Genomic DNA, 25,984 nt, shown 5'->3' with positions numbered 1-25,984 from the left:
TCCTTAATTTCTCTTTCAGATTTTTTGCCATTAATGTACAGGAATGCAAGAGATTTCTGTGCATTAATTTTGTATCTTGCTACTTTACCAAATTCACTGATTAGCTCTAGTGGTTTTCTGGTAGCATCCTTAGGATTCTCTGTGTATAGTACCATGTTATCTGCAAAGAGTGACAGTTATACTTCTTTTCCAATTTGCATTCCTTTGATTTCTTTTTCTTCTCTGGTTGCTGTGGCTAAAACTTCCAAAACTATTTTAATAATAGTGGTGAGAGTGGGCAACCTTGTCTTGTTCCTGATCTTAGAGGAAATGGTTTCAGTTTTTCCCACTGAGAATGATGTTCTCTGTGGATTTGTCATACATGGCCTTAATTATGTTGAGGTAGGTTCCCTCTATGCCTACTTTCTGGAGAGATTTTATCATAAATAGGTGTTGAATTTTGTCGAAAGCTTTTTCTGCATCTATTGAGATTATCATATTATGTTTTATCCTTCATTTTCTTAATATGGTGTTTCACATTGATTGTTTTTTGTATATTGAAGAATCCCTGTGCTCCTAGGATAAAGCCCACTTGATCATGGTGTATGATCCTTTTAATGTGCTGTTGGATTCTGTCTGCTAGTATTTTGTTGAGGATTTTTACATCTATGTTCATCAGTGATATTGGCCTGTTGTTTTCTTTTTTTGTGACATCTTTATATGGTTTTGGTATCAGGGTGCTACCAAACTCTTCAAAACTCTTCTATATTTTGGAAGAGTTTGAGAAGGATAGGTGTTAGCTCTCCTCTAGAAGTTTGATAGAATTCACTTTTGAAGCCATCTCTTCCTGGACTTCTTGTTGTTAGATTTTTCATCACAGTTTGAATTTCAGTGCTTGTGTTTGGTCTGTTTTATATTTTCTATTTCTTCCTAGTCCAGTTTCAGAAGGTTGTGCTTTTCTAAGAATTCTAAGACAACCATTTTTTCTAGGTTGTCCATTTTATTGGCATATTGTTGCTTGTAGTAATCTATCATGATCTTTTGTATTTCTGCAGTGTCAGTTGTTCCTTCTCCTTTTTCATTTCTAATTCTGTTGATTTGAGTCTTCTCCCTTTTTTTCTTGATGAGTCTGGCTAATGGTTTATCAATTTTGTTTATCTTCTCCAAGAACCAGCTTTCAGTTTTATTGATTTTTGCTATCGTTTCCTTCATTTCTTTTTCATTTACTTGTGATCTGAACTTTATGTTTTCTTTCCTTCTGCTAACTTTGGGATTTTTTTGTTCTTCTTTTTCTAATTGCTTTTGGTGTAAGATTAGATTGTTTATTTGAGATGTTTCCTGTTTCTTGAGGTAGGATTGTATTGCTCTAAACTTCCCTCTTAGAACTGCTTTTGCTGCATCCCATAGGTTTTGGGTTGTCGTGTTTTTGTTGTCATTTGTTTCTAAATATTTTTTGATTTCATCGGTGAGCTCTTGGTTTTTCAGTATTGTATTGTTTAGCCTCTACGTGTTTGTATTTTTTACAGTTTTTTTCCTGTAATTGATATCTAGTCTTACAGCATTGTGGTTGGAAAGGATACTTGATACGATTTCAATTTTCTTAAATTTACCACAGATTGATTTGTCACCCAAGATATAATCTATCCTGGAGAATGTTCCATGAGCACTTGAGAAGAAAGCGTATTGTTGTTTTTGGATGGAATGTTCTATAAATATCAATTAAATCCATTTGTCTAATGTGTCATTTAAAGCTTGTGTTTTCTTGTTTATTTTCATTTTGGATGATCTGTCCGTTGGTGAAAGTGTGGTGTTAAAGTCCCCTAGTATGATTGTGTTACTGTTGCTTTCCCCTTTTATGGCTGTTAGCATTTGCCTTATGTATTGAGGTGCTCCTATGTTGGGTGCATAAATATTTACAATTGTTATATCTTCTTCTTGGATTGATCCCTTGATCATTATGTAGTGTCCTTCTGTGTCTCTTGTAACAGTCTTTATTTTAAAGTCTATTTTGTCTGATATGAGAATTGCTACCCCAGCTTTCTTTTGATTTCCATTTACATGGAATATCTTTTTCCATCCTCTCATTTTCAGTCTGTATGTTTCCCTAGGTCTGAAGTGAGTCTCTTGTAGACAGCATATGTACAGGTCTTGTTTTTGTATCCATTCTGCCCCTCTCTTTCTTTTGGTTGGAGCGTTTAATCCATTTACATTTAAGGTAATTATCAATATGTATGTTCCTATTAAAATAAAATAAAAAAGAAGAGAGCAACCAAACCAATAAACAAATCCACCAGTAATAACAAGCTCTAAAAACTAAACTAAGATATACATAAAAATCAGAAACAAATCAGTCACAGACAGCAAACTCCAAGTCTACCGTTGCTCCCAAAGTCCACTGCCTCAATTTTGGGATTATTCATTGTCTATTCAGGTATTCCACAGATGCAGGGTACAGCAAGTTGATTGTGGGATTTAATCTACTGCTCCTGAGGCTGCAAGGAGAAATTTCCATTTCTCTTCTTTGTTTGCACAGCTACTGGTGTTCAGCTTTGGCTTTGGTCCTGCCTCTGCATGTAGGCTGCCCTCAGGCATCTGTTGTCCACCCAGACAGGAGGGGGTAAAGCAGTGGCTGATTAGGGGGCTCTGGCTCACTCAGGCCAGGGGTAGGGAGGGGTACTGAATGCGGCATGAGCCAATGTGGTAGAGGCCAGTGTGGCATTGCAACAGCCTGAGGCATGCTGTGTGTTCTCCTGGGGAAGTTGTCCCTGGATCACAGGACCCTGGCAGGGGTGAGCTGCACAGGCTCCCAGGGGTGTGTGTGTGTGGATAGTGACCAGTGCTTGCACACAGGATTCTTGGTGGCAGTGGCAGCAGCCTTAGCATTTCATGCCCATCTCTGGGGTCTGGGCTGATAGCCGCGGCTTATGTCCATCTCTGAAGCTCCTTCAGATGGTGCTCTGCCTTCTGTGGGCAGACAGGGAAGGAATCCCCTCTCCTCGTGCACCCCAAAACCATGGTCTCTTGACTCTTAGGCAGGTCCAGACTTTTTCCTGGACTGCCTGCAGGCTATATGTGGCGCACTCACCCCCTCAGGCTGTCTTCACATAGGCAACCCCAGTCCTCTCCCTGGGATCTGACCTCTGAAGCCTGAGCCTCAGCTCCCAACACCCACCCACCCCAGCGGCTGAGCAGACAAGCCTCTCAGGCTGGTGAGTGCTGGTCAGCTCTGATCCTCTGTCTAGGAATCTTTCTGCTTTGCCCTCTGCACCCCTGTAGCTACATTCTCCTCTGTGGCTCCAAAGCTTCCCCACCACCACCCCCCGTCTCCACCAGTTAAGGGGCTTCCTAGTGTGTGGGAACGTTTCCTCCTTCACAGCTCCCTCTCAGAGGTGCAGGTCCTGTCCCTATTCTTTTGTCTCTGTTTTTTCTTTTTTCTTTTGCCCTACCCAGGGAGTTGGGAGAGTTTCTTGCCTTTTGGGAAGTTGGAGGTCTTCTGCCAGCATTCAGTAGGTGTTCTGTAGGAGTTGTTCCACATGTAGATGTATTTCTGGGGAGGAAGGTGATCTCCATGTCTTACTCCTCTGCCATACTGAAGGTCCCCCCCAATCAGTTTTTTAAATGATCTTTTGTTTAGCATATTTTTTAAAAATGTCAATTCAAAAACTCTTTATTGACTTCTCATTCTGCATTTGAAATATCTAGGCTTTGTGAGGATTGGAGATAATATATATGATATGTATGATGTATGTTCTGCTCATAAGATTCTTACAATAAAATCTTCTCACAGTGAAGCATTCAAATACAAAAATAGGGGACATATCAATAACAGAAAAAATATTTATAAATATTATTAAGAGGTTAAATAACTAAAATGAGGCTTAGAGTTTTTATAGCCATGGTACAGAGAGGAGTTTTTAATCACAAAAGCTTAACTTATGCTCCCTGCCAAAAAAAACCAAAAAAGCTTATAACATAAAAAAGAATGTTGTTCGTATAGACATTTGGAGAAATTAGCATATTTGTGAGTGAAAAATAATATTCTGATTACTTTTAATCATCAAGAGATTTCATGGGTATTTTATAAAAACCTATTGTTTTAGACTATAGAAGAAAATTTTTGGTAATTATATATCTCTCATATTTTACATACTAAGTGGATCTTAAAAAAAATCAATTGAACTCCCCTTAGATGAATAATTTCTATGTGATAATAGATATTATATTTTAAATTTAAAAAGTATGATTAGTTTATGAAAATAATTTTGATGGAACTTTTCTGTTTTCAAATCAAGGTTTTTACAAAGAGAGTATATTTCAAGAAGAAGCCATTTAATTTCAAGGGACAACAAGTACTTCTGTGTAAAATCTTTCATCAGTTAAAACTCAATTATTAAATGACCATATTGTTTTTATACATAGTTTATACTCATGTTGAAAAAGAACATAAAGAGAAATATAGTAAAGAAATAATTATGAAGATTCAGAAATGATGAGCTGTGATTTTAAAATAGTGTCATCAATACATTGAATAAAAGCCCCACGCAAACAGCATATAATCATGTGGTTAATTTTTCTTTCTCCTGTTCATCAATGTATATATTCATATGAATTTTTTATTATAAAAATATATCCACAAATGTTATTTATATTATAATATATATACAAGTTCTATATTATGATCCATAAAAGTCTCCAAGGTACTTTTAAAAAGGTGAGATCATATTCTTTTGCAACTAATGGAATCTTGAAACATAGTGTAATTTGTACAAAAATAAAAATTTATATTTTCAAAAATAAATGAAAATACAATTGAACTGAGATGATTATTTACATAAACCGCTTAAGAAAACTTAAAGACACTTTTCATTAATAATGAAGCTATCCCTGAATTCATTCTTATGTATGTAAAGAATAACTGGAGTCAAAGTACTAAAAAATTCTACATTAGGGATAAAAAGGTAAAAAATTACTTTTATTTTTTTTCAAGCCTATTGCAAACTTCTGCAGAAAGGAGTCAGAATTCTCTCCCTCAAAAAGAAAGCTTTTTTTGTCTTGTTTTAATTGTTTAGAGAACAAAAGCTGAATCTCAGGTGAGAAACTTCAGGGATTTCATTATGTTTTCAGATTTATCTAAGGAGATTAACAACAAGTGTAATTTCGAATGATCAGTTCTATCCTAGCCAAGCTTTGTGTTTTCCCATAGCTATCTGACATGTTTCACAGTTCTTGACAACCTGAACAGTTCGATTTTGGGTGGATGATACAACAGTTCTACATCAAGGGAGTCCTTATCTCCCTACATTGATTGACAGGAAAAATGCATGGAGACATCTGGGGTTTAGGAGAGTTAAGAAAACATGGCTAAATTTAATCTCACTTTAGACCTTTGCTCAGCATAATTAGTTTGTAAATATGTAATTTATTTTGCTCCAAGGGTTGTAAATATTCTGTAGCCTCTGCTTCTCTTGACAGCCAAAGGGAGGAATTTATAATTCATTATCTGAACAAACTAAACTTATTTTGTTCAACTTCTTTTAATAAAGTTTGATTCCCTTCTTAAAGAGAGAATACAACTTCAGATTTTTCTCTCTAGTAATATCATTTCCATACTTGTAAAAATAATATTTAAAAAGTTCCTATTTCCCTTTCATTTGCCAGTTAAAATGTCATTGTTTTTATGCATTTCAGTATTTTGCTGTACTTTTTACATTTATAGCCAGGTGACAAAATGGCCATTTATGAAACTCAATTATATTTAAATCAAGCAGAAACATTATATTAGTGAGGGAAATTAGCTTTTTTATAGAACCTGTCCCTGTTGCCATGTCAAAGAAAAATTCATGATTGTTTATAATTTTCAGAATTGCAGTATGGTTTCCAAATCATGCTGACTGAATATAACTATGAAAGACCTTAATGTATGCCGTTTGTCCTTAAAGAACTTTTAATGGTTTGTAATCTAGAACTACTTTCACCTAATTTTTGAGTTTGAATTTCTAATAAATTGTAGAGAAAGAACCCATTCCCACACCTTAGTTTGTGGTTCTGTTGTTCTATTGTATGGACACACTTGGGGAAAGAACATCTTTCATTAACTAACTTCATAATTTGAGGTGCTCTATTATAGAGTACACAGCATTTGAATTTCAAGTGGTGGTTTGCTTTCAAGCCCTACCATGTGTATTCAGAAACCCTATGTTTGGTAATATGCCAGTAAATTATGGATGATTTCATGTATACATCCTTTCATTAAAGAAAGACAAGCCAAATTACAGATGTAGGCTTTGCCTCCCCTGAATCTTTTCTTTTCCCTCTCTTTAAATTAGTCCCAATTTATGGAGTTGTTTCTATTTCACACAGTAATCTTTATGTTCACACAATGTTAATAAGCCTCATAACAAGGGTTATTGTACCAAAACCTTTAGAGTCAGAACTCAAAAACAGACTGATTTCTTGTATATCATTTTGTAAAACTGGCATTAATAGGCTTATTTCCACACCTCTCCCCTATAATTTGGAAGGTCCTCTATAAGGCCTCCCTCATCCACTTTACATTTAAGTGTTTTAGCCCAATGTTGTAATAACAGCTCCGTCATCATTTTGCCCTCTTTTCTCCTCTCCTCGGCAAACTGCCCTGCTGTGAAACTCAGTCAGTAAAGAGGAGAGTCTTGACACAGAACAGAAAAATAAGAGGAAACATGGGGAAAATCAGCTCTGACTTGATCAGAACGCAATTAAAGAAATAGGTTTCCCCTTGGCAGAGGTAGAGGGACACCCAAAACTCACAATCCCTATGAAATGTTAGAGAAAGAGGAATGCTGGCAACCCAAGCCAGAACGAGGTTTGTCTAGAATCACTCAGATAATGCAAGTAAAATATGGAGTTGCTTTGCTTTGTGTTGTGTGTGTGTGTGTTGTTTTAATTGTTTAATCCAAGTAATTTCCTCAATTTTCCCTGATTTGATCTGCTCTGATACTTTGATAGCTCTATTGTTATGCATTTTTAACCTAAAAAAATGAACAGTCTGATCTCCACACTTCTGATGAAATGAAGAATTTTATTTACAGTTAAAATTGTGTGCTTTAAATTCTGTTGCTTTTCTTGTTTGATTACATAAAGACAAACAATTGAATCTAAGCATTACTAGTTCCACACAGCTGAGTTACAGTCTATCTCATAATATTAAAATGATGGTAACAGCTGCATCTTTACATCATAGAATATGGAGAGGCATGTCACATACCAAAGTTATCTGTAGCAGTAAAAGCATCTATGGCAAACTCTCATATATTCTTGTAGAGACTCTCTGTATAGATTATCTGTGTAAATGTTAAGATTTATAAATATCACTAAGACTATTTTGCCTGTAAACATAAAATATTTTTCCATTAAACAGAAAGTTAAAGATGAATAAATTTTAGATGATCCATTATTCTGTATTATTTCACAGTCTGTAGATAATATCCCCACTTGCATAAATAATTGATATACAGGGGTGATTATTTCATGAATCACAATTTTTTATCTATACCTTCTTTAAACTTATTTTTATACTTTGTTTCTATTACATTTAATAAAAGTGTCTTTTTAGAAGTTGAGAGACCACCTCAGTCCTAAGACCTGGTTGAATCTCAGTCAGTGGTGGAATCTGGCCCAGAGCCACACAACTTCTTTCATGAGTCTAAAGTCTGCATCACTAAATGTCTTATTACAAAGGTTATTGCAGTCTGGTTACTTCCTGCTGGAGTCTCTCATATGTCCATGCTACATCAAGTCATTCTTCATTAGGGTAAAGAAGAGGATAATCAGATACAAACTACTCCATGACAGTATTGATTGTCCAATGGCCCAAGCATTTTTGTTACAAGCCCTGAAGAATAAACACACTTTTATAAGGCATTAATTTCTGCAGCTCTAGCTCACTTTGGCTTTAAATTTGCTATATTTATTAACTGATTAAATGATAAAATATGATGAATTTTTAACTCTTGAATTCCTTCGTATGCTGACATTGAGTGGAAACTTTCTCTCATAAGGTCAATAGGATTCCAACTTCTTAGCATTTTAGCTGCCTAACTCTTAGTTTGATTCCCTCTCCCTTTCCATAATCTTCATGACCAGTGTCATCTGTCCACTAACGGTCTCTCCATTGTAGTCGTCTTCTTTTTCTTGGGCTGATATTATGTATTTCACTGACTCCAGGACAACTGGGTTTGGATTTCCTGAAAAAGCTCCCAGGTTGTTAGCTTGGCAGAACTAATTGAATTCAAGTCTTAATTTTCTGATTTACCTTGCAGCTTCTAATCAGTTGTATTTCCCTGCCAATCCAGTTTTCCCCAGTTGGCCTCCTTAGCTTTGACACCATGTGTTTTCATCTGAGGCTTGACAAGGCCATGCACTCTCAAAAGCAAGTTCAGTTTTCTTACAAGGTAGAGAAACTGAGAAATGCAAACATAAATTTCACTAATTGGAAATGTATCCTTTCTAATGATTTTGAAACATCTGTACTGGATTAAATAAGGTCTGGTTGATATCTGAACCGTATTTTGGCCATTAATATTTATCTGGTATACATGATAATATTAGGGAAAAGAAGGGAGCACAAGGAAGTATCAAAACAAATTCATTAAGTATATTCATTCAACATAAAATGAAAAAAGTTATTTAGTGAATATATATTAATTATCAGAAACATGTTAATAAATTCTATTGGAATTTTATTGACTGTGTATCATCTTCAGTCATTGTTCATGTTAATCAATAGTCCTACAAATGTGATCCTGGTTACTTATGGTTTAATCTTTTATTTTATGATTGATTATGTCTTCTATTATGAATTGATCATCTGACTTTAAGTTATTTTGTAAGCCAGACATAACTTCCTTTTGATTGTTCATCAAGGCATTGCCATTTCCACTAGTTAATTTTTGCCCTTTTTAGCAAAAACAGTAAGGATAGAAGCAACTATGGAATTTTTTTAGCTCCACCATAGGAATTTGTAAAGATGCAAAATTTTGAAATCTGCAATTGTATTTAAAACTTTCTCGCAAATTAAAGGGGCTGACACTCCCAAGAGATGTTTATAATAAACTTTTATATCCCTGTACTTTTTCAGATTCTTTCTTCTCCTTTGTGTCATGTTGAATCCAGGCTTGGTATGGTATATAATTGAGAAGAAATTCAGAAAGAAAATACAAGAGATGACAAGCTCCAAGCTAGTGTTAAAAATAATTTGATTTGATTTGAGATTATTGAACAAATGATCCACTATTATAGTAGTCAACTTAGTGACACATCTTTGATGTGACTCAAACACCTTATACTGGAGGCCAGACTTCTAGATGTTGAATTCTATATCTCCATTAACTTCTGTAGAAATCATCTGTTTTGAGTAGGCAAAGTATTTGAGAATGCATTCTGTAAAGATGCTTTATTTAAATCCTTTTTCAAAAATTGAATATTAAAAAGATGAAAGAAAATATTTTACTTTCTACTTTGTGAGTTGTAAGTATCACAAAAGGAGCTACTAATTTTCATCTTTGAAAGTTACTGCATGTGGGTAGAAAGCCGAAATAGAGATGAAGAAGAGGATTGTTCACAAATCATTCTCTTCTTCTGTGTATTTCTTATTTTTTTCAGGTATTTCATGGAAAGATTTACAGTGATATTGTTCACTCAGCTTTGTAATAGTTTGATTTGTTTTACTTATTAAAATGCATTAATCATAGGCCTATTTTTTTTTTCTTTTAGCAATTGTTGTTTTGAGCAACCTGGAACCAAATACAACTTATGAAATCAGAGTTGCAGCTGTAAATGGAAAAGGACAAGGAGACTACAGTAAAATAGAAATTTTCCAAACATTACCAGTTCGTAAGTAATCTTCTCTGTTTTGCTCTTTGTTGCTATGCTCTTCACTTGCAAATTTAAGTGGAATTTTAAAATGCAGGGAGACATTTCAACACTTTGAGGAAGTGAATTATGTCCTTGTTGAAGTGGTTTCTGGAGATGGTGGCATCTCAGATTTATAAAAAGTAACATTGTGCTGGAGCAAAGGAAAAAGAAAAGTGCACTGCAATATATACAGTAAAATTGCTCTCAGGAAATTGTCCAGTCAGGAAGGTGTCCTACTTATTCAGTCTGATTAATTAAATTGTAGTGCTCAGACTATATTCTGTGAGAGAGTAGAAAAGTATCTATGTAACATGTGTAATGTTCTAGTCTTTTGCTGAAGCATGACCATTGCCTTTATTCCATGAATTACATAGACCCTAAGTGTGAGAAAAAGGTACTAGTAAATTAATCCATTGCAGTGGTGACTGCAGAAGAATAACTATTGCAGCCTCCTTCTTGTTACTATCCTCTTTTGGAGTGAAGTCAACTGCATTTACATGAAGTTAGACAGACTTAAAACAGTATAGATTTCCTTTATGTTGAATAAATTGTTTAAAAATGTGAGAAAACTTGAGTGTGACTAAACAAACACCATTATATAATCTATACATAACCCTGTCTATCATATACTTATATTAGGGCAGGCAAATTGACAGCAATAATTATCTTATCCTAATTTGTGACCAGTACTTTTCTGTTGGTTATCGTAAAATGTCAGATGTGTTCTCTTGTCTCCGTTCCTGATGCCAGTGTCTTTTTCAGTTCCTCTTTATTATTATCACCAGGACGACTGCAAGTACATCTTGACTTATAATCCTACTTTCAGACTAAAATGATTCTAGAACAACTTTGCCTTATTTAAATAGAGGCCTATCCCTTCTCTGCTTGTAGTCCTCAGCAGCACCACCCTTCATAGTTTTTCTCATATTCTCTTATTGAATTATTTTAAGGCATTATTATACTGTTTTGTGGAGTAGTTTTAATTCATTTATGGAAAATATATTATGTTGCATGTAAATCATGTCATAATACCTTCACACTAATTTAATTAACTTTAATGAACAATCACTGTATAATTTCTCCATTTACCTTACTTCTATATGGTTGTACTATATATACAAGGCTATTTTACTATTTACTTGCATGCCAGCACTCTCAATTGTCATATTTCTTTAATGATTTGCCTTTTCTCAAATAAAATACTCACTTGCTTAAGTTTATCAACACTGTATTGGAAATAAAGGTAATCTGCTGAGAAAAACCCCAGATTCTCTAGTTTGGGAGGCATGCCATCCTCTTCACTATATTCTGTTTAGTTTGTCTGTCTTGGCATTCCTCTGAGTAGGCCAGGTACTACAGTTTTCTGGAACCTTGCAAATTAGATCATGTCCACTAAAAGTTTCTTAGTGTTACCTTATCATATCCATATCCATATCCATAGGGAATTGGAGGAAACAGAGGCAAAGGATGCCAGTGCGTGCCCAAGGACATCACATACGTGACACAGGACAGAGAATTCCCATTCCAAGTTGCCAAGCAGTGATGGCACCCTTCATATAGAAAATTCTTCTGCTTCAGTAGATCCCTGTTCATATTAAGAATATTACAAATATCTTTATTATAAGACCATCTCCATATGAATAATAACACTAAAAGGAAGTATTTTCATGAAACTAGAATTAAAAAAAAAGAAAAAAGACAGATTTGAAACCCGCCTATGGATTGGATACTACAAAATTTCTTTATTAAAATCTGCATCTAGCTAAAATCTGTTTATTAAAGCAGGTAACTAATTGCTAAGCTATTGTAGTTCCTGGTAGGTATATATTTTATATAGTTTGATGACAATATGTTTATATTCATAAATATTTGCAAAATGTTTACAAACTACTTACATTAGAAAAAAGATAGTAGACTATTAATATAAGAAATAAAATTGTACACTTGTGTAATGTAATGAGTTCTATTCTCAGAGCATTTGCAATATAAACATTATGTTTAGTTCTGAGTTTTCACAATTTTGGCATGATACTTCCAGATTTATGAATGTTTCTATTTCTTGGATGGGTAAAAAGAGGATAGAGTTTATATCACAATAAAGGGCAAATAGAAAGTGATAAACCCAGGATAACATCATACATTTTGATTACATGACAGTGTTTTTTTAATTAAAATTCAGTTGCTCTACATATATGAGGTCTGTGCAAATATCAAGAATATTGTATTACATATGTAGGTGAACCAAGTCCTCCGTCGATACATGGACAGCCAAGCAGTGGGAAGAGCTTTAAACTCAGTATCACCAAACAAGATGATGGAGGGGCCCCTATTTTGGAATACATCGTGAAATATAGAAGTGTAAGTACCCTGTTTATTATCACTTTGCATAGTGTTTTCAAGTTGCATTAAATTTGCATTGAATTCATAGATATATCAGAAGTGAATGCATATTAGGTAACAACAATGACAAACTGTTTTCATAGGAATTCAAATGCTAATTTTCCATTGCTGAAATTCATCATTATATGTTGTAGAATGTTTGCTTGTTTGTTTGTTTTTTGTAAAATCTAAGCATAGATAATCAAAATAATGCTATGGTTTTCATCTTGTGATTTCTAAACTTAGCAACATTTCAGCAATGAGATATCACTTTCCCTGTTTTCTGACAAGGTTAGCAGGATATTTCACCTTCCACTATGCTTGATTTTGGTAACTTCAAGCTAAGCTATCTTCTCAACTTTAGTTACTGTAGGTAGGATGAACAAATCACATCTCAAATTTACTTTATTATTCATTTTCATGAATTATTAAATTATTATTAAATCAAAATACATTTATTATTTAATATGGATTTTACAAAATAAATCACCTTAATCAACATTTTAAAAAGAATGGCCACATTTAACTTGAGAAAGAGGGAATAGATTTCTTCAAGTTTAATTAGCACTAATATGGGATTTTGGACAGCTCAAAGCTGCCTTGGGACTTGTCTTCTATGCAGGGGATGAAGGATGTCCTCTAGTTGCCTAGTGATGAAGAAAGTCACCTGATAGATTTTGCCTTCATCTGAAAATGACTTCAAAGTCCACTAGAAGTGATTTCTGTTAACAACTTTGCCATAAGAACCATTGAGTATTTGTGTCTACTATGGAATATGTTAAAAGTGAAAGACAATTTTAATTAAACTTTGTAAAGTTTATTTACTAATGATTATGATTATCTCCATAATACTGTGTCAATTCTATTTATTTTAATTTTTTTTCCTTTTCCATCCTTTCAAAATTCACTTTAATACATTTAATAAATTCCCTTAAATTTGTTTCCATGACAAAATTATGTGCAGCTATCATTTTTAATTCACATACATCTTTTTGTATTCCAACACCTACTCATTTCTTGCAATTTTTGAAATGTAACACCGAATTTTAAAATTTTTCTGGCTTCCAGTTTGCATGATTACTTTTTTGTGTTTGTTTGTTTTATAGTGTCAATGTAATGGTGGCCTCACAAAACAGATTGAAAAATATTCCTTATTTTTTTTCTCCACATCAGGCAAACCTTGGAAATTTAGGGATCATTTTATTTTTAATTTATTTTTTTTACCTTCTGTTTTACTAATGTTTATGATTAGGCGCATAATGTCTCAATTTCATGTTTATATTTACTGAACACTTATTAATACTTTCCAAGTTTATTATATTTTAGAAAATAGTGTAATTGCTCCTTAATAGTACATAGATGAATTTTAACTATTTTCCCACAAATCCACAATTTTCTAAATTATAATGTTGTTGCTTTTAAATTCAAACATCTAAATATTTTCATTTTTTAAAATAATTTTTATTGGAGTATGGTTGCTTTACAATGTTGTGTTAGCCTTTACTGCACAATAAAATGAATCAGCCATACACATACAGATATCCCCTCCCTTTTGGACTTCTCTTCCATTTAGGTTACCACAGTGCATTAGGTAGAGTTCCCTGTGCTGTACAGTATGTTTCCATCAGTTGTCTATTTTATACGTAGTATCCAAACATCTCAATTCTGAGGGATAGTAAAAAGGAGTCTAATTTTGAGTAGCACACGTCAACAATTAATTTTAGACACCAGTTCAGTCTTTTACATTTCCAACTGATATCCCCTTCCCAGGACCCCTCTTTGTTGCAGGTTTCAATCTGGGGATGATGAACAGCTGTGTGTGTTTTATGGCTAATCTGCTATGGAGGCTTCATGCCTCCCTTCCAAAACAACTCTGAAAGGATCACTCGTCTCTCTATGAATCTGATGGTGTTTCAGTAGTCAAGCCAGGTTTCTTGGCCATTCTTATTTGACCATCTGGAAACTCTTTGGAAGGGAAAGAGTCTCTCTGCAAGGGTCACACACTTAAATCAAATTAGTGTGAATTAAACTGGGAGAAAACAACTTGAATGCAGATTGTGGCCTATAGTTGCACCCAGAAAAATGTATGGTACTAAATCCAGATGAATGGTAAGAATTTGTAGGTAACCTCAATAAAATCCCATGGTGAACCCTGAGATTCAATGACCAGTTGTAAAAATATGCTTAATATACTCTCTATATGTATAATTTCTACCTAAAACTAAAAGCTGTGCTTGTCTTGGCCTTTTGAAGAGTTGATATTGGAAATAACACAAATGTTATATTGAGTTTAACCAGAATCACTCATTTCAATTGATGATGGCAAATATTTATTCTTTCAAATTGTATCTTTTCTTCATCTATTAGTGAGTTTTATTAATACAGCCTGCATACGTAGGAATGCTGAGACTTTGTTCAGCTATACAGTCAGGTGTCCAAATTGTTTTTCCTGATGTTCTTTCATCCTTAGCATGTTGGCTTTTGTCTTCATACAGATTATCTTGTGTTCCTAAGATGTTGCCCTCACATCTACCTTTAGAACGTGAAGAGAGCAAAAAGAACAAAAGGAGCAATAGGCTGTTTAAGCTTAATTTGTCTGTTTTTCCAGCAATACCATACACATTTTTCAAAAACTCCACCAAGCAGAATGAGAATTATGTCTCATTAGATAGACTATGTCTCATGACCACCACTAAAATAAAGGTGTTATAGTTGGGAGTTGGGTCAGCTAAACAATGGAGTCTTCAACATACCGTTAAAGTAATTACCTTTATCATTATAAAGGCTGTCTTAGTCTGCTAGGGCTGCCATAACAAAATGCCACAGACCAAGTGGCTTTCATAACACAAATGTGTTTTCTCACAGTTCTGGAGTCTGGAAGACCAAGATCAAAGTTTCATCAGGTTTAGTTTTTCCCAAGGCCTCTCTCCTTGGCTTGTGGATGGCTACCTTCTTGCTGTGTCCTCACATGGCCTTTTGTCTGTGCACACACATCTCTGGTATTTCTTCCTCGTCTTATGAAAATACAAGTCCTGTTGGATTAGGGCTCCATCCTAAGGACCTCATGTAACCATAATTACCTCTTTAAAGGCTACATCTCCTAATAGAATCACATTGGAGATTAGAACTTTAACATATGAATTTGTGAGGGTGTACACAATTTAGTCCATAACAGTGCACCTGTCATGAATCCTATGTATCTAAAAAGGCACATTATTGGCACTTTGGGTGGCATAACAGTGGTCCATCCAGACCCACCCATTACAGTATGTTTAGCTTCTCCCACCGCCACTCACTCCATTGCAAATAGTGGTCCCAGTCATTGTTGAAACGAAAATGTTCACTGGAGTATCACTACATCTGTTTAGAGCCAATTAGATTCATGAAATGGAAATACACATTCAAGGGGAAATATATGTATATATTTGAAAACATAAATTGCTGTTTAAAATGCTGACCAAGTTTACTTTGGTTTCCTTAATGTGTATTAGAATTAGTCTTCTATGAGAAGTTATGTGTGAAACATACAAGGACACAGATAGTAAAGTGTTACAGATAAGTAAAGTGTTAACTATAAGATTAGAAAATTTTGAGTGATTCAAATTTAGATAGGTCATCAATATATTTTACCTTTACATGTAGCTAATGTGACTCCGCCTCAGATTAAAACTTGAAAAAGAAAAAGTTTTGTTTTCAGTAAATCTCTAGCTTCCATTATTTTGCCTTTCTTCCCCCCACCCTGCCCCCAACCAGCCTAATGTTAGCAATGCCCTGCTTTTGCCTATTTACTCAATATCTGTGTTTACTCTACCAATAAAAGAAAGTTTTAGTTTCTCCCCAATTCCATCTTATTTCTGTCTTGCCAACCCTCTCCTCTTAATTTCCAAGAGCCAGCTTTAGCTAACTACAAAAATTACTAGTGAATCTCATTTTAAATATCGTAATGAAAATGATGGGTTGCATAATTCAAACATAGCTATAATTGATGGATAATCAATTACTGGGTTACTGCTCTAAAGCTTATTAGCATTTTAGCAGGGAACACTGTTTTATTAGTAGAACTTTGGGCTTCTACGGTAAGATTTGTAAAAGTAATTCCTCATATCCTTTGTATTTCAAGGAAGGTATTGCTAACTCTTGGAAGAAAAAAAAAGAAAAAAATATATAATCATATATAAAGTGATTTTTTTTCCCATTTTTTAATGGACAAACTGAACCTTACAGAATTGGGGTGACTTGGTCACCTGTGGGGATGGGGAACAAAACATGAGACTTTATAGCAGAAACGCTTTTGCAGCAGTAAGGGCTGAATTGAAATTTGCCTGTGGAGATTGTATTGACTCCTCATTCACTGTCCCATCTTAATCGTCTAGGACCTGTGCCTCCAAATACAACCATTCTGATCCAGTTCATCTTTACCATATCATTTAGTGGTATGCCTTGTACTCCAATACACTAAAATCATCTCCATATTCCTATGTTTTTCTTTCTCTCCCTTTATCACCTCCTCCATCCTGCAAATATCATGCTCTGCAGGCCCAATTTGCAAATTCCAAGATTCAGTATAAAGTTATATTTATGTGGTCAAACAACAGCCCATCTTGGGGAGGAATAATTTTCTCCACATTTTCTTTCTAAACAGGTTACTTCTTCACATTATAAACTTTCATATTCAAGATTCAGTTGCTAAATGTTTATAGCTGCATTTACCTTGATATTTGTAATTGAAATAATAACTATTTCAAAAATAACTTATTACTGTTCTTTGTATGATTCCGAGCTACTTCATCTATTAGTTCCTCAAACTGCATGAATTCCACAGTGGAGTAAAGTGCAGCTGAACAACTTAAAATTTTAGTTAGCTATATGCAATGCATTTTTTAGTTGGATAACCTTTATGGAAATAAAATAGGTACATTTGGAAAGTAAGGAACACTCTTATGAGTTTTAGTTGATTGCTTCTTTGACCCTACCTTTCAACTCCCCTGTGCACAGGACTATACATTTTATAAGCTAGGAAACAAAATTGAGATAATATATTCCTTATGTGAGTGTTGATTTATAGCAGACATTGAATCTGAATATTTAAACCTGCATTCCACTGGAAAAGGAAGACTAATCATATTGTAATATAGAGAATGTTTAACTTCCTATAGATTATGAATCAGGAAACACATTATTTTGTTATCTTGTAGTAGATAGAGCACACAACTTTGTTCAGTGGCCTATTAAGAAGACAGAATCTATTAGAACAGAACTAGAGTAATAAAAGCAGAATTAGATGCCTCCATGGACCCATTGTGAAAATTAACATCTCTAATAAGTCAAGATTAAACAATGTATTTGGAGAATAAAGATAAACATTAATCTCATAACATGTATAGAAAAAATTAAAGGAGTTATTCTATGTACAGAATATTTTTACTTACTTCATATTGTAATGTCAAAAGAACTCTGTATAATTTAATAAATAGTTTTGTACATGCTTCCATTAGTTTTTCACTGTTTTCTCTCAAATTTGATGATAGGTATCGGATCATAACTATCACTTAGTGTTGGTACATTAAATAAATTTCCTCAGCTAAGTAGGGTTAAATAAAATTAGTGACCTAACATCAATTTTGAGGAATATACTATAGGGACTAGAAACACTGCTCTAGCATGTGTTTCTAGGTCATAATTGACCTTCTTAAGCCTGACTCAAAGTCTGGAAAGTTGTATCTCAATGGCCATAGAAAAAGAAAAGTATATTTTGAAAAGGGTATTAAAATAATAAGTAGAATTGAGGTTTTGTTGTTGAGGGAACTTATTTTCTAATAAATTATTAATAGTTTATTAATAACTTTTTTCTCATTTAATTATGTCTAGGTGTGTATATTGACATTTCTTTAAAGCCATCAGTTTAAGTTTTGAAATATTTTCCAACATTGAATAGTTATGGACATTAAAGGGTACTAAACATTTTGGTATTTTTTTCTTTGCTGTTAGTGAAAATGATGATTTTTATTCATCCTTGTATTGTTAGCATCAAATAGACTAATTGTTATCTAAATGAATAAATGCATCGATGACAATAAATGAGTTAGTCTACGTTGTACAATTATAAATGATGCTGTATCTAGATTAATAAATACAAGAATTAATAAATGCAAGGGAAAACACTTGCACTGTGTGAATTTTCATGGGATGTGAGAACACAGAAGGTGATGAATAGGAAAAATTAGATCTTATTTTTCCCTAAAGAAGTACCTCAGTGATGGAGAGTAGGAATCGATAAAGTAGGGTCCAGTTTACAAAATTTTACCAAGCTTCAGGACCTGGAACAAAGGCAGTTTGAATCAACTATAATAACGTTAAAAAAGAGATTAGAATTTGAAACTCTCCTAAAAACTCCAAACCTTGCATTTTTCCCAATCACAGCAGAGTGTGTGTGTGTGTGTCTGTGTGTGTGTGTGTGTGTGTGTGTGTGTGTGTAAATTATCCAGATTGCTAAATCACCTCTCATATTCAGAGTAGCAAACAGAGCTTTAGAGAATTCTGGGGCCTTCTGTAAGGTCATACAAGTAGTGAATAGCTGAACCAGGCTACTGGAAGTCCAGGCAGCTTGCATGGGAACACACAATCTTAAATCGTAACACAGTGCAATCACAGGAACTTTAAAATTAATCAGTTTAATACAAGCTCACCTCCTCTATTGTCCTCTCTTTTTATAATTATTCAGTTTTTACTTAAGATGATGTTGACCATATATATCCTGAGACTTTGAAAAGAAAGTTAGTAGATATTTTCTTATTATGAATAAAAGCAGTCAAGGAGTCATCTACATATAAGCAAACCAAAACCCTCTCCACCTCTCCTCCACTCTTCTCTCTATACAGCTGATAGCAAATATTTCCCTATATGCTGATATTATGATTTTAGAATAACTTTTAAGGAGTCCCCTTAATGGTCATATGGCCCTGCTATCTATGTTTTGACAAAAAGGATTGCTTAAAAGAAACTACATCAAAGCAAAATGACCATATTTTTTGCAGTAGCTGCCCTTCAACATTTAACTGGCTTATTAATAATAGCTATATTCAGCAAATCATCTCATTAGATTACCTAAGGGAACTTTTTGCAACTTGATTATCTTAAATTGTTCCCTCAGCACTTAAGTTCTGTAAATTAAGCACTCTACAAATGCATAAATGAGATTTTGATGCCTAGGAAAGTATTTGGTAACACCCACTTATTTTTTTTCCCCTATTCCCTAGGAATAGCAATTAAGGGATTAAAAAGCCTCCTTGTCTAATGGTGAATGGAAAATGAAATTGATTCAAATTGGGGAAATTATTAGAACTCCTTTTGGTTCCTTATGCCATCAGTCCAACTATCTAAAATGATGGAGGGACTTTTAATTTATCAGGCTAAGAGCTTCAACAATTGAAAGTTAAGTGACTGGATATTCACAAGAGACTATCTGCATGCCTTGGGCTTGTCAGGAAGTTTCACTTCAAATGCTCAATTCTCAGAAATAGTATTTTTGGAGAATAACCTAAAGGACATGAAGTCTCTTCGTCCCTCTGAATAATAAATTGTATCCTAGGGTAACCCAGATATCAGCTGTTGGCTTATTTCTGGCTCTTTCATCTACATCTCCACTCAGATCCAAAGCAAAACTCAACTCTGGATTTCCACGCAAATATTCACTTTCACCAAGCATTTGATAATAAATTAGAACTTATACTTAATTATTGAGGTAAGGGGACATCCACAGGGGCAACTCTCTACTTCTTTGTGCAACTTTGTCCTTATCTGATCATTCAGTCTCCCTACTCCTTATCTCCTCCTTTCTGTATATGTGTCTATATACAATTTACAATATATCAACGATTTATATATGTATTTTACTGTTTATATGTATGTTTGTGTATATATGTCATATATCATATATGATCTAAAATTACTTTTCAGTGGAGATTTTTTTTTTTTTTTGTGGTACGCGGACCTGTCACTGTTGTGGCCTCTCCTGTTGCGGAGCACAGGCTCCGGACGCCCAGGCTCAGCGGCCATGGCTCACGGGCCCAGCCACTCCGCGGCATGTGGGATCTTCCCGGACCGGGGTACGAACCCGTGTCCCCTGCATCAGCAGGCAAACTTTCAACCACTGCGCCACCAGGGAAGCCCTTCAGTGGAGATTTTTGTAAGCTTTTTATTTCTTTTGGTCAATGCCTATGAAGTGCTTTTATATGTACTTAAAACAATACACATACAGTGTCTGATTTTACATCTCCCAGTAATTGTGCATCTTTCTGAGGTTTTCAGTCATTTTGCCTATTTTTTTGGATCGAAACTTCTGTGAAGGAATCACATCTTCATTCACTAGGTGAGGATGAATGAAAAGAAAAATGGTACTGGAGTTTCTTATTTCCAGCAAAGTTGGCATTACTTCCCCAGAGAAAACCTTCCTGATTCCTGGACTCTATTAGTTCTCCCTATTATATGCTCCCAAAACATCCTCTTGTTTTTCAAAGAACTCATGTCTTCCTTCTGTGTTGGTTTGTAAACTCCAAAATAAGGATTTGTACATGTTTTATTCACTGTTGTGTTCATAGTTCTAGAACAGTCTCACTATCCACTAAAGACTGAATAATTGATGAATGAACTGATGAAGAAAGCGGATGTTGGGACAATCCTGGCTAATGACACAGCTATTCTAAGCAATTCAAAAACACACCTAGATTCCTTTCTTAACTTTACTAGTCATTTAATGACTTAGACAAGTTACAAGGTTTCTGGTCCAAACTGTTGTTTTCCAATGGCTTTTCAGTACACTTCATAACACTGGACACCAGCCCAGTCTAATAAATTAGTCAGTTTATAAGTTTCAGAAAGCAAGGGAATTTACCTCTTGTTTATATGATAATTTTAAGTGCTTGTCCGAAACACTTGGAGGGGGTAGTATCTCCAGTTTTAGATGAAGCAACAAAAGAGGCCAGCCGAATTCCTCTGTAATAAAAGTTCTATGGAACCAATTAAGTCGGAAAAGAGAATCACAGTATGGTACCAGAACTGTAATGTGGTCTTATATCCTTTTGAAGGATACTTAATATTTGTAGTACCATCAATTTAATGCAATCATGAATTTAACTTCCACAATTTGATTTTAGATAACAAATCCTCATTTTTCACTATAAATGTGGAAAACATTATTATTCTTTCTAGTCAAATAAACATTGTAAAATATTGGCTCAACATAACGTAATATTGGGCTGAGCTCTGAGGTTAAAAAAAGATTGACTAATCGATCTATTGATCTGTCTATATATCTATATGTCTATCACTATTTCCAGGTTACAATTTATTTATAATTACACCTCTGGGAAATTGAGGTTTTCAATGGCAGTGATGGATTATTGGATTATTAGATATGTGATTTCAGAGAAAATACCATTTCGTTTCTGTATAGTTATTATGGAAATAGTTTCTTTTTAATAATAGCTGTCATTTGTTAAGTGGTTATGATTCTTAATGCCTTGGAATATACAATTTACTCAGTTTTCCTCTTTGCTTCCTGATGAAAGCTAACAGAGGCAGCTGCTATCCTCATTTCTGTAATAGAGATGAGGGACACAGGCAGAGGTTACCATTTAAACTTTAAATGGTTAAAATATGGCTCAGCTGAATGTTCACATTGCTTAGGATAGTTTAATCCATAAAATTATTTCAATTATTTGTAACTGTAGTCATAGTATTTTTTTAAAGGGGTTATTCAAATAGCATGTCCAAAACATTTATTTTAGAAAAAGAATCTGGATTTAAGTGTAGAATGTTCAGGATAGGGTAACATATTTTATTTTCTTATGTTAATAACTTGTTTAACAGGTAATATTTTTTCTTGTATGTTGCTTCATTATAAGTCCAAAACATCATAGTAATAAAAAATGATAATGGAAATTTAAATCTATTTTAAAAATCCAGACTTTGTTTGTAAGACACTTTACTACCCACTGCCTGCCCTGCCCCAAACATTAAACAATAGTCTCTGGAAATTATTTTAATGGGTATGTTAAGCTTTTTCTATATATAATATTTTGTTTTCCCTGTTCACATGATTATTAATAATCAACAAAGTGGCTAAACAGCAAACTGATATATGTGAAATTTTAAAAAATCTTTATGGAGGTGAATTATCATTTGAATCATCAAGGATTCATTATGAATTATCACTCTTCAGCTAATTTAAAAACAATTACATTTTTTATGGAAAAATCTTATAAATAACTTCATCTATCTACAACTTTATTTATCCCAGTGGATGAGAAAATAGCCTTTTTTCGATTTAATAAACCCACTTGCTCCATTTCAAGATAAATTATTTTTTTTAAAGATCACAACTTTAGTGTATGGGTATTTACAAAATATATTTGTATTGCCTTTACAGAAAGATAAAGAAGACCAGTGGCTAGAGAAAAAAGTGCAGGGAAATAAAGACCACATTATTTTAGAGCATCTACAGTGGACAATGGGGTATGAAGTTCAAATTACAGCTGCCAATAGATTGGGATATTCAGAACCAACAGTCTATGAGTTCAGCATGCCACCAAAACCCAACATTATTAAAGGTAAGAAAACTATATGCTTTCTTAGGCTGAAAATAAATATGACAGTATCTTTTATAACCCCTCTGGATTTTTTCTTAATATTGAAAACATAATTTTATAAAGGAAGTATAAATTCTAGGTTCTAATCATGATTATTTACATGTCTTAATAAAGATTTCTCAGTTGCTCTTGCCATAAAAGATTGGTTCATTTGTAAATGCACTTTGACAACTTTAGTGGTTGAAGTGGTAGAGAATGAGCAGAGGGGGAGGATGGAGGATAAGAGAAACTGTTGAAAATCAACATGAAAAATATTCGTTGAGCCCAGAAAAAACTTTTGCAAAGGAGAAAACTTCTCTGCCAAACACATGGGGCCTGGTCCTCCGCTTCTGGGAAAATGAGCCCCTTCATGCCTGACTAAGCAAGTTGAGTTTGGAAAGATAAAATCTCTCACCCAATGAGGCAGTAACAACCACAGATACACCTGCAGAAAGAACTATGAATAGAGTTTCAAAGAAGCTCAAAAAGTTGCAGGACACTCATTATTGGTGGTCACAGCGCACTGGTGGCTACCTTTATTAGGGAATAGTGCTTACATTATTTTATGTTAGTGATATTGTCAAAGTCTACAGGAGGGATATTAAAATTTTTTCAGATACAGGCTATAGAGGTGAAGATGCAAGAATTTGTCCTGATTCATAGTCAATTAACTCTGTTAATGAGTTGTCATATTGGTCATATTTTAACATTCATCATTCCTTTACATATTTAAAATTTTTAAATTTAAAATTTATACATACATGTATATATACACATATTCTCTCTATATAGATAGAGACATCAGAGCTGCATATTCATAAACATGATTTATTTAAGTCATATTATAATAGAGTATCAGTATTACGTAATATTTTTGAGACTGGAAAAAAATTTGTCAGTTCAGTCATGCTATTTAATCCTCTTGTAATTTCAAATTAATATTAATTTCATTAGTAAGACTTTGTTATACATCATCTTTTAATTGAAAACAGCTTTATACAATTAATCTTTCTATAAAAAAGTAATTACTATTGGTTTTATGGTTTAAAAGTAATTTATATCATGGCTTTGTATTGCTAGTATTAATTAGTAAGTGCTTCCAATTATAATTTGAAATTAGGAAGTTGGAAGTATCTAGAAATAATATGGATAGCTGGGTATCATATTGTACTGGCACTTTTTATAATTTACAAAGTACTTCTGCACTTATTGTCTCATTTTATTCTTGAATCTGAGTTGAGCAACAAAGAGTTATCCTCATTTCACAGATACAGTTTTGAGAGGCTAAAGTATTTGTTCAAGGTCAGAGCTATTTTAAAGCGTATGACAAATCCCATGTCCTTACAAGATGATACACCTAATAAAAAGAACGGTTGAATGAACTATTAAGTTCATTGTTTCTGTGAGTTTTAAACATCAATAAATGCTTCTACAATTATAACGCATTATGTTTGTAGTAATTATCCTCTCTGCATATATCAGGAACATGGTATAAATATGATTTTTAATCTGAGTCAGAATCTTCAAAGGAGGATTGCAAGAGCAAACTTCATCCTCGTACATCTTTTTTTTTTAAAATAGATCTTTATTGGAGTATAATTGCTTCACAATGTTATGTTAGTTTCTGTTGTATACCAGAGTGAATCAACCATATGCATACATATATCCCCATATCCCCTCTCTCTTGAGCCTCCCTCCCACCCTCCCTATCCCACCCCTCTAGGTCATCGCAGAGCACCGCGCTGATCTCCCCATGCTATGCTGCTGAAGAGACATGTACCACAATGTTCATTGCAGCACTATTTACAACATCCTCCTACATCTTTAATTTAGTTCATACACTTGGAGGGAATAATTATTTTTATCAAGATAAAAATGAATATTTTTTGAAATGGAAAACAATATTTTAGTTATATTTTATAGATAAAATGCAAACTGTAAAAAAAATAGATTTCAGGCATGTTACTTTACATTATACTCCCAGAGTCCGTGTTATGCTGTTTTTATAAGAAACTGTTGTTAATAAAACCAATAGTAAGTATAAACTGAAAGATAAATAAATAAAGATAGACTATATATGAAGAATATATATATATATATATATATATATATATATGCACAAAAATAACTAAAGTATGCTATGATGCATTTACTATAAAAATATTTTGTTTCAGTTTTGGAAAGTTAGTTTGTGGACAGTGCTTAGAAGGAAAATGGTTTATAGTTTCAACTTTGCTCTTGTCATTTAACTTCTCTTGGATTTCCTAATCCCTAAGCTAGTTTCTTCTGGTTCTGCAATATTAAGATTCATTCATTCATTCATTTCAGTTATTCACTGGGGTCTTGCTTTGTGGAAAGTACTGTGATGAGTGCAAAGGAATTATCTGTGAAAAGTACAGAACTGGTTCTTGCACTGAAAGACTATACAATCTAGTAGGGAAGATAGACATTAATCAAGAGTTAGAATATCCACAAAGTAATTACAACTAAGAGATATGCTGGTGCAGTGTGCTGCCATGAGAGCCTTTGGCAAGTATACCTAACTTATAGGGGTAGGTGAGGCTTGAGAAAGGATTCCCTTGGAAAGTGACCTTCTGAAAGAAACTTGTAAGGAAGAAGACTTCCAGGGAAAGTGTCTTATATGGAAGAAGTCTCTGAAAGAAGAAGGAATTTGATTTGCTTTAAGAACCAGGAAAAAGATGGCTGGGAGAGAACCTGGAGGTGTGTGAACAAAACTAAGGATACCGAGAGATCTGTGACCCAACCAATCCAGGGTCTTCTAAAAACCATGTAAATAATTTTAAAACAGATCCTGAAAGTCATAAGAAATCATTTGAAGCAGGGAAATTATATGAGTCGATAGACATTACAGACAGATTAATCTTGCTCATCGGGATAGAAGCAAGAGATGGATGAACACGAATGCTTGAAAAATGTGATAACAGTAGAAAAAGAAAGCAATGAATAAATTCCAGACACATTGTAGATGTAGATTAACCTGCCTGTGTAACAGAATGGATTCAGTAGATATTGATGACTTTCTCACAGTAAAGAATCTTATAAACAGAGCAGGATTTGGAGAGTAAGGGTCAAACATAAATTGATTTGGT

At 33.9% G+C, this 25,984-nt stretch overlaps 1 protein-coding gene across 4 annotated transcripts in view; it reads left to right on the top strand.

Moving 5' to 3' along the window:
• NCAM2 (neural cell adhesion molecule 2) overlaps nt 1-25,984 on the top strand; it is a 491,548-nt gene that overhangs the window by 429,781 nt on the left and 35,783 nt on the right. For all 4 annotated transcript variants that reach the window (XM_027102098.1, XM_027102118.1, XM_027102127.1 and 1 more), the window contains 3 exons: nt 9,730-9,849; nt 12,107-12,228; nt 22,676-22,856. In XM_027102098.1, the coding sequence (XP_026957899.1) occupies nt 9,730-9,849; nt 12,107-12,228; nt 22,676-22,856 (423 nt within the window). The remainder of the gene's footprint in view (nt 1-9,729; nt 9,850-12,106; nt 12,229-22,675; nt 22,857-25,984) is intronic.

Source organism: Aethalodelphis obliquidens, unplaced genomic scaffold, assembly GCF_003676395.1.
Source record: "Aethalodelphis obliquidens isolate GAN/ISIS:26980383/991018 unplaced genomic scaffold, ASM367639v1 scaffold1, whole genome shotgun sequence".
Lineage (NCBI taxonomy): Eukaryota > Metazoa > Chordata > Mammalia > Artiodactyla > Delphinidae > Aethalodelphis > Aethalodelphis obliquidens.
This window is presented reverse-complemented; position numbering and strand designations above follow the sequence as displayed.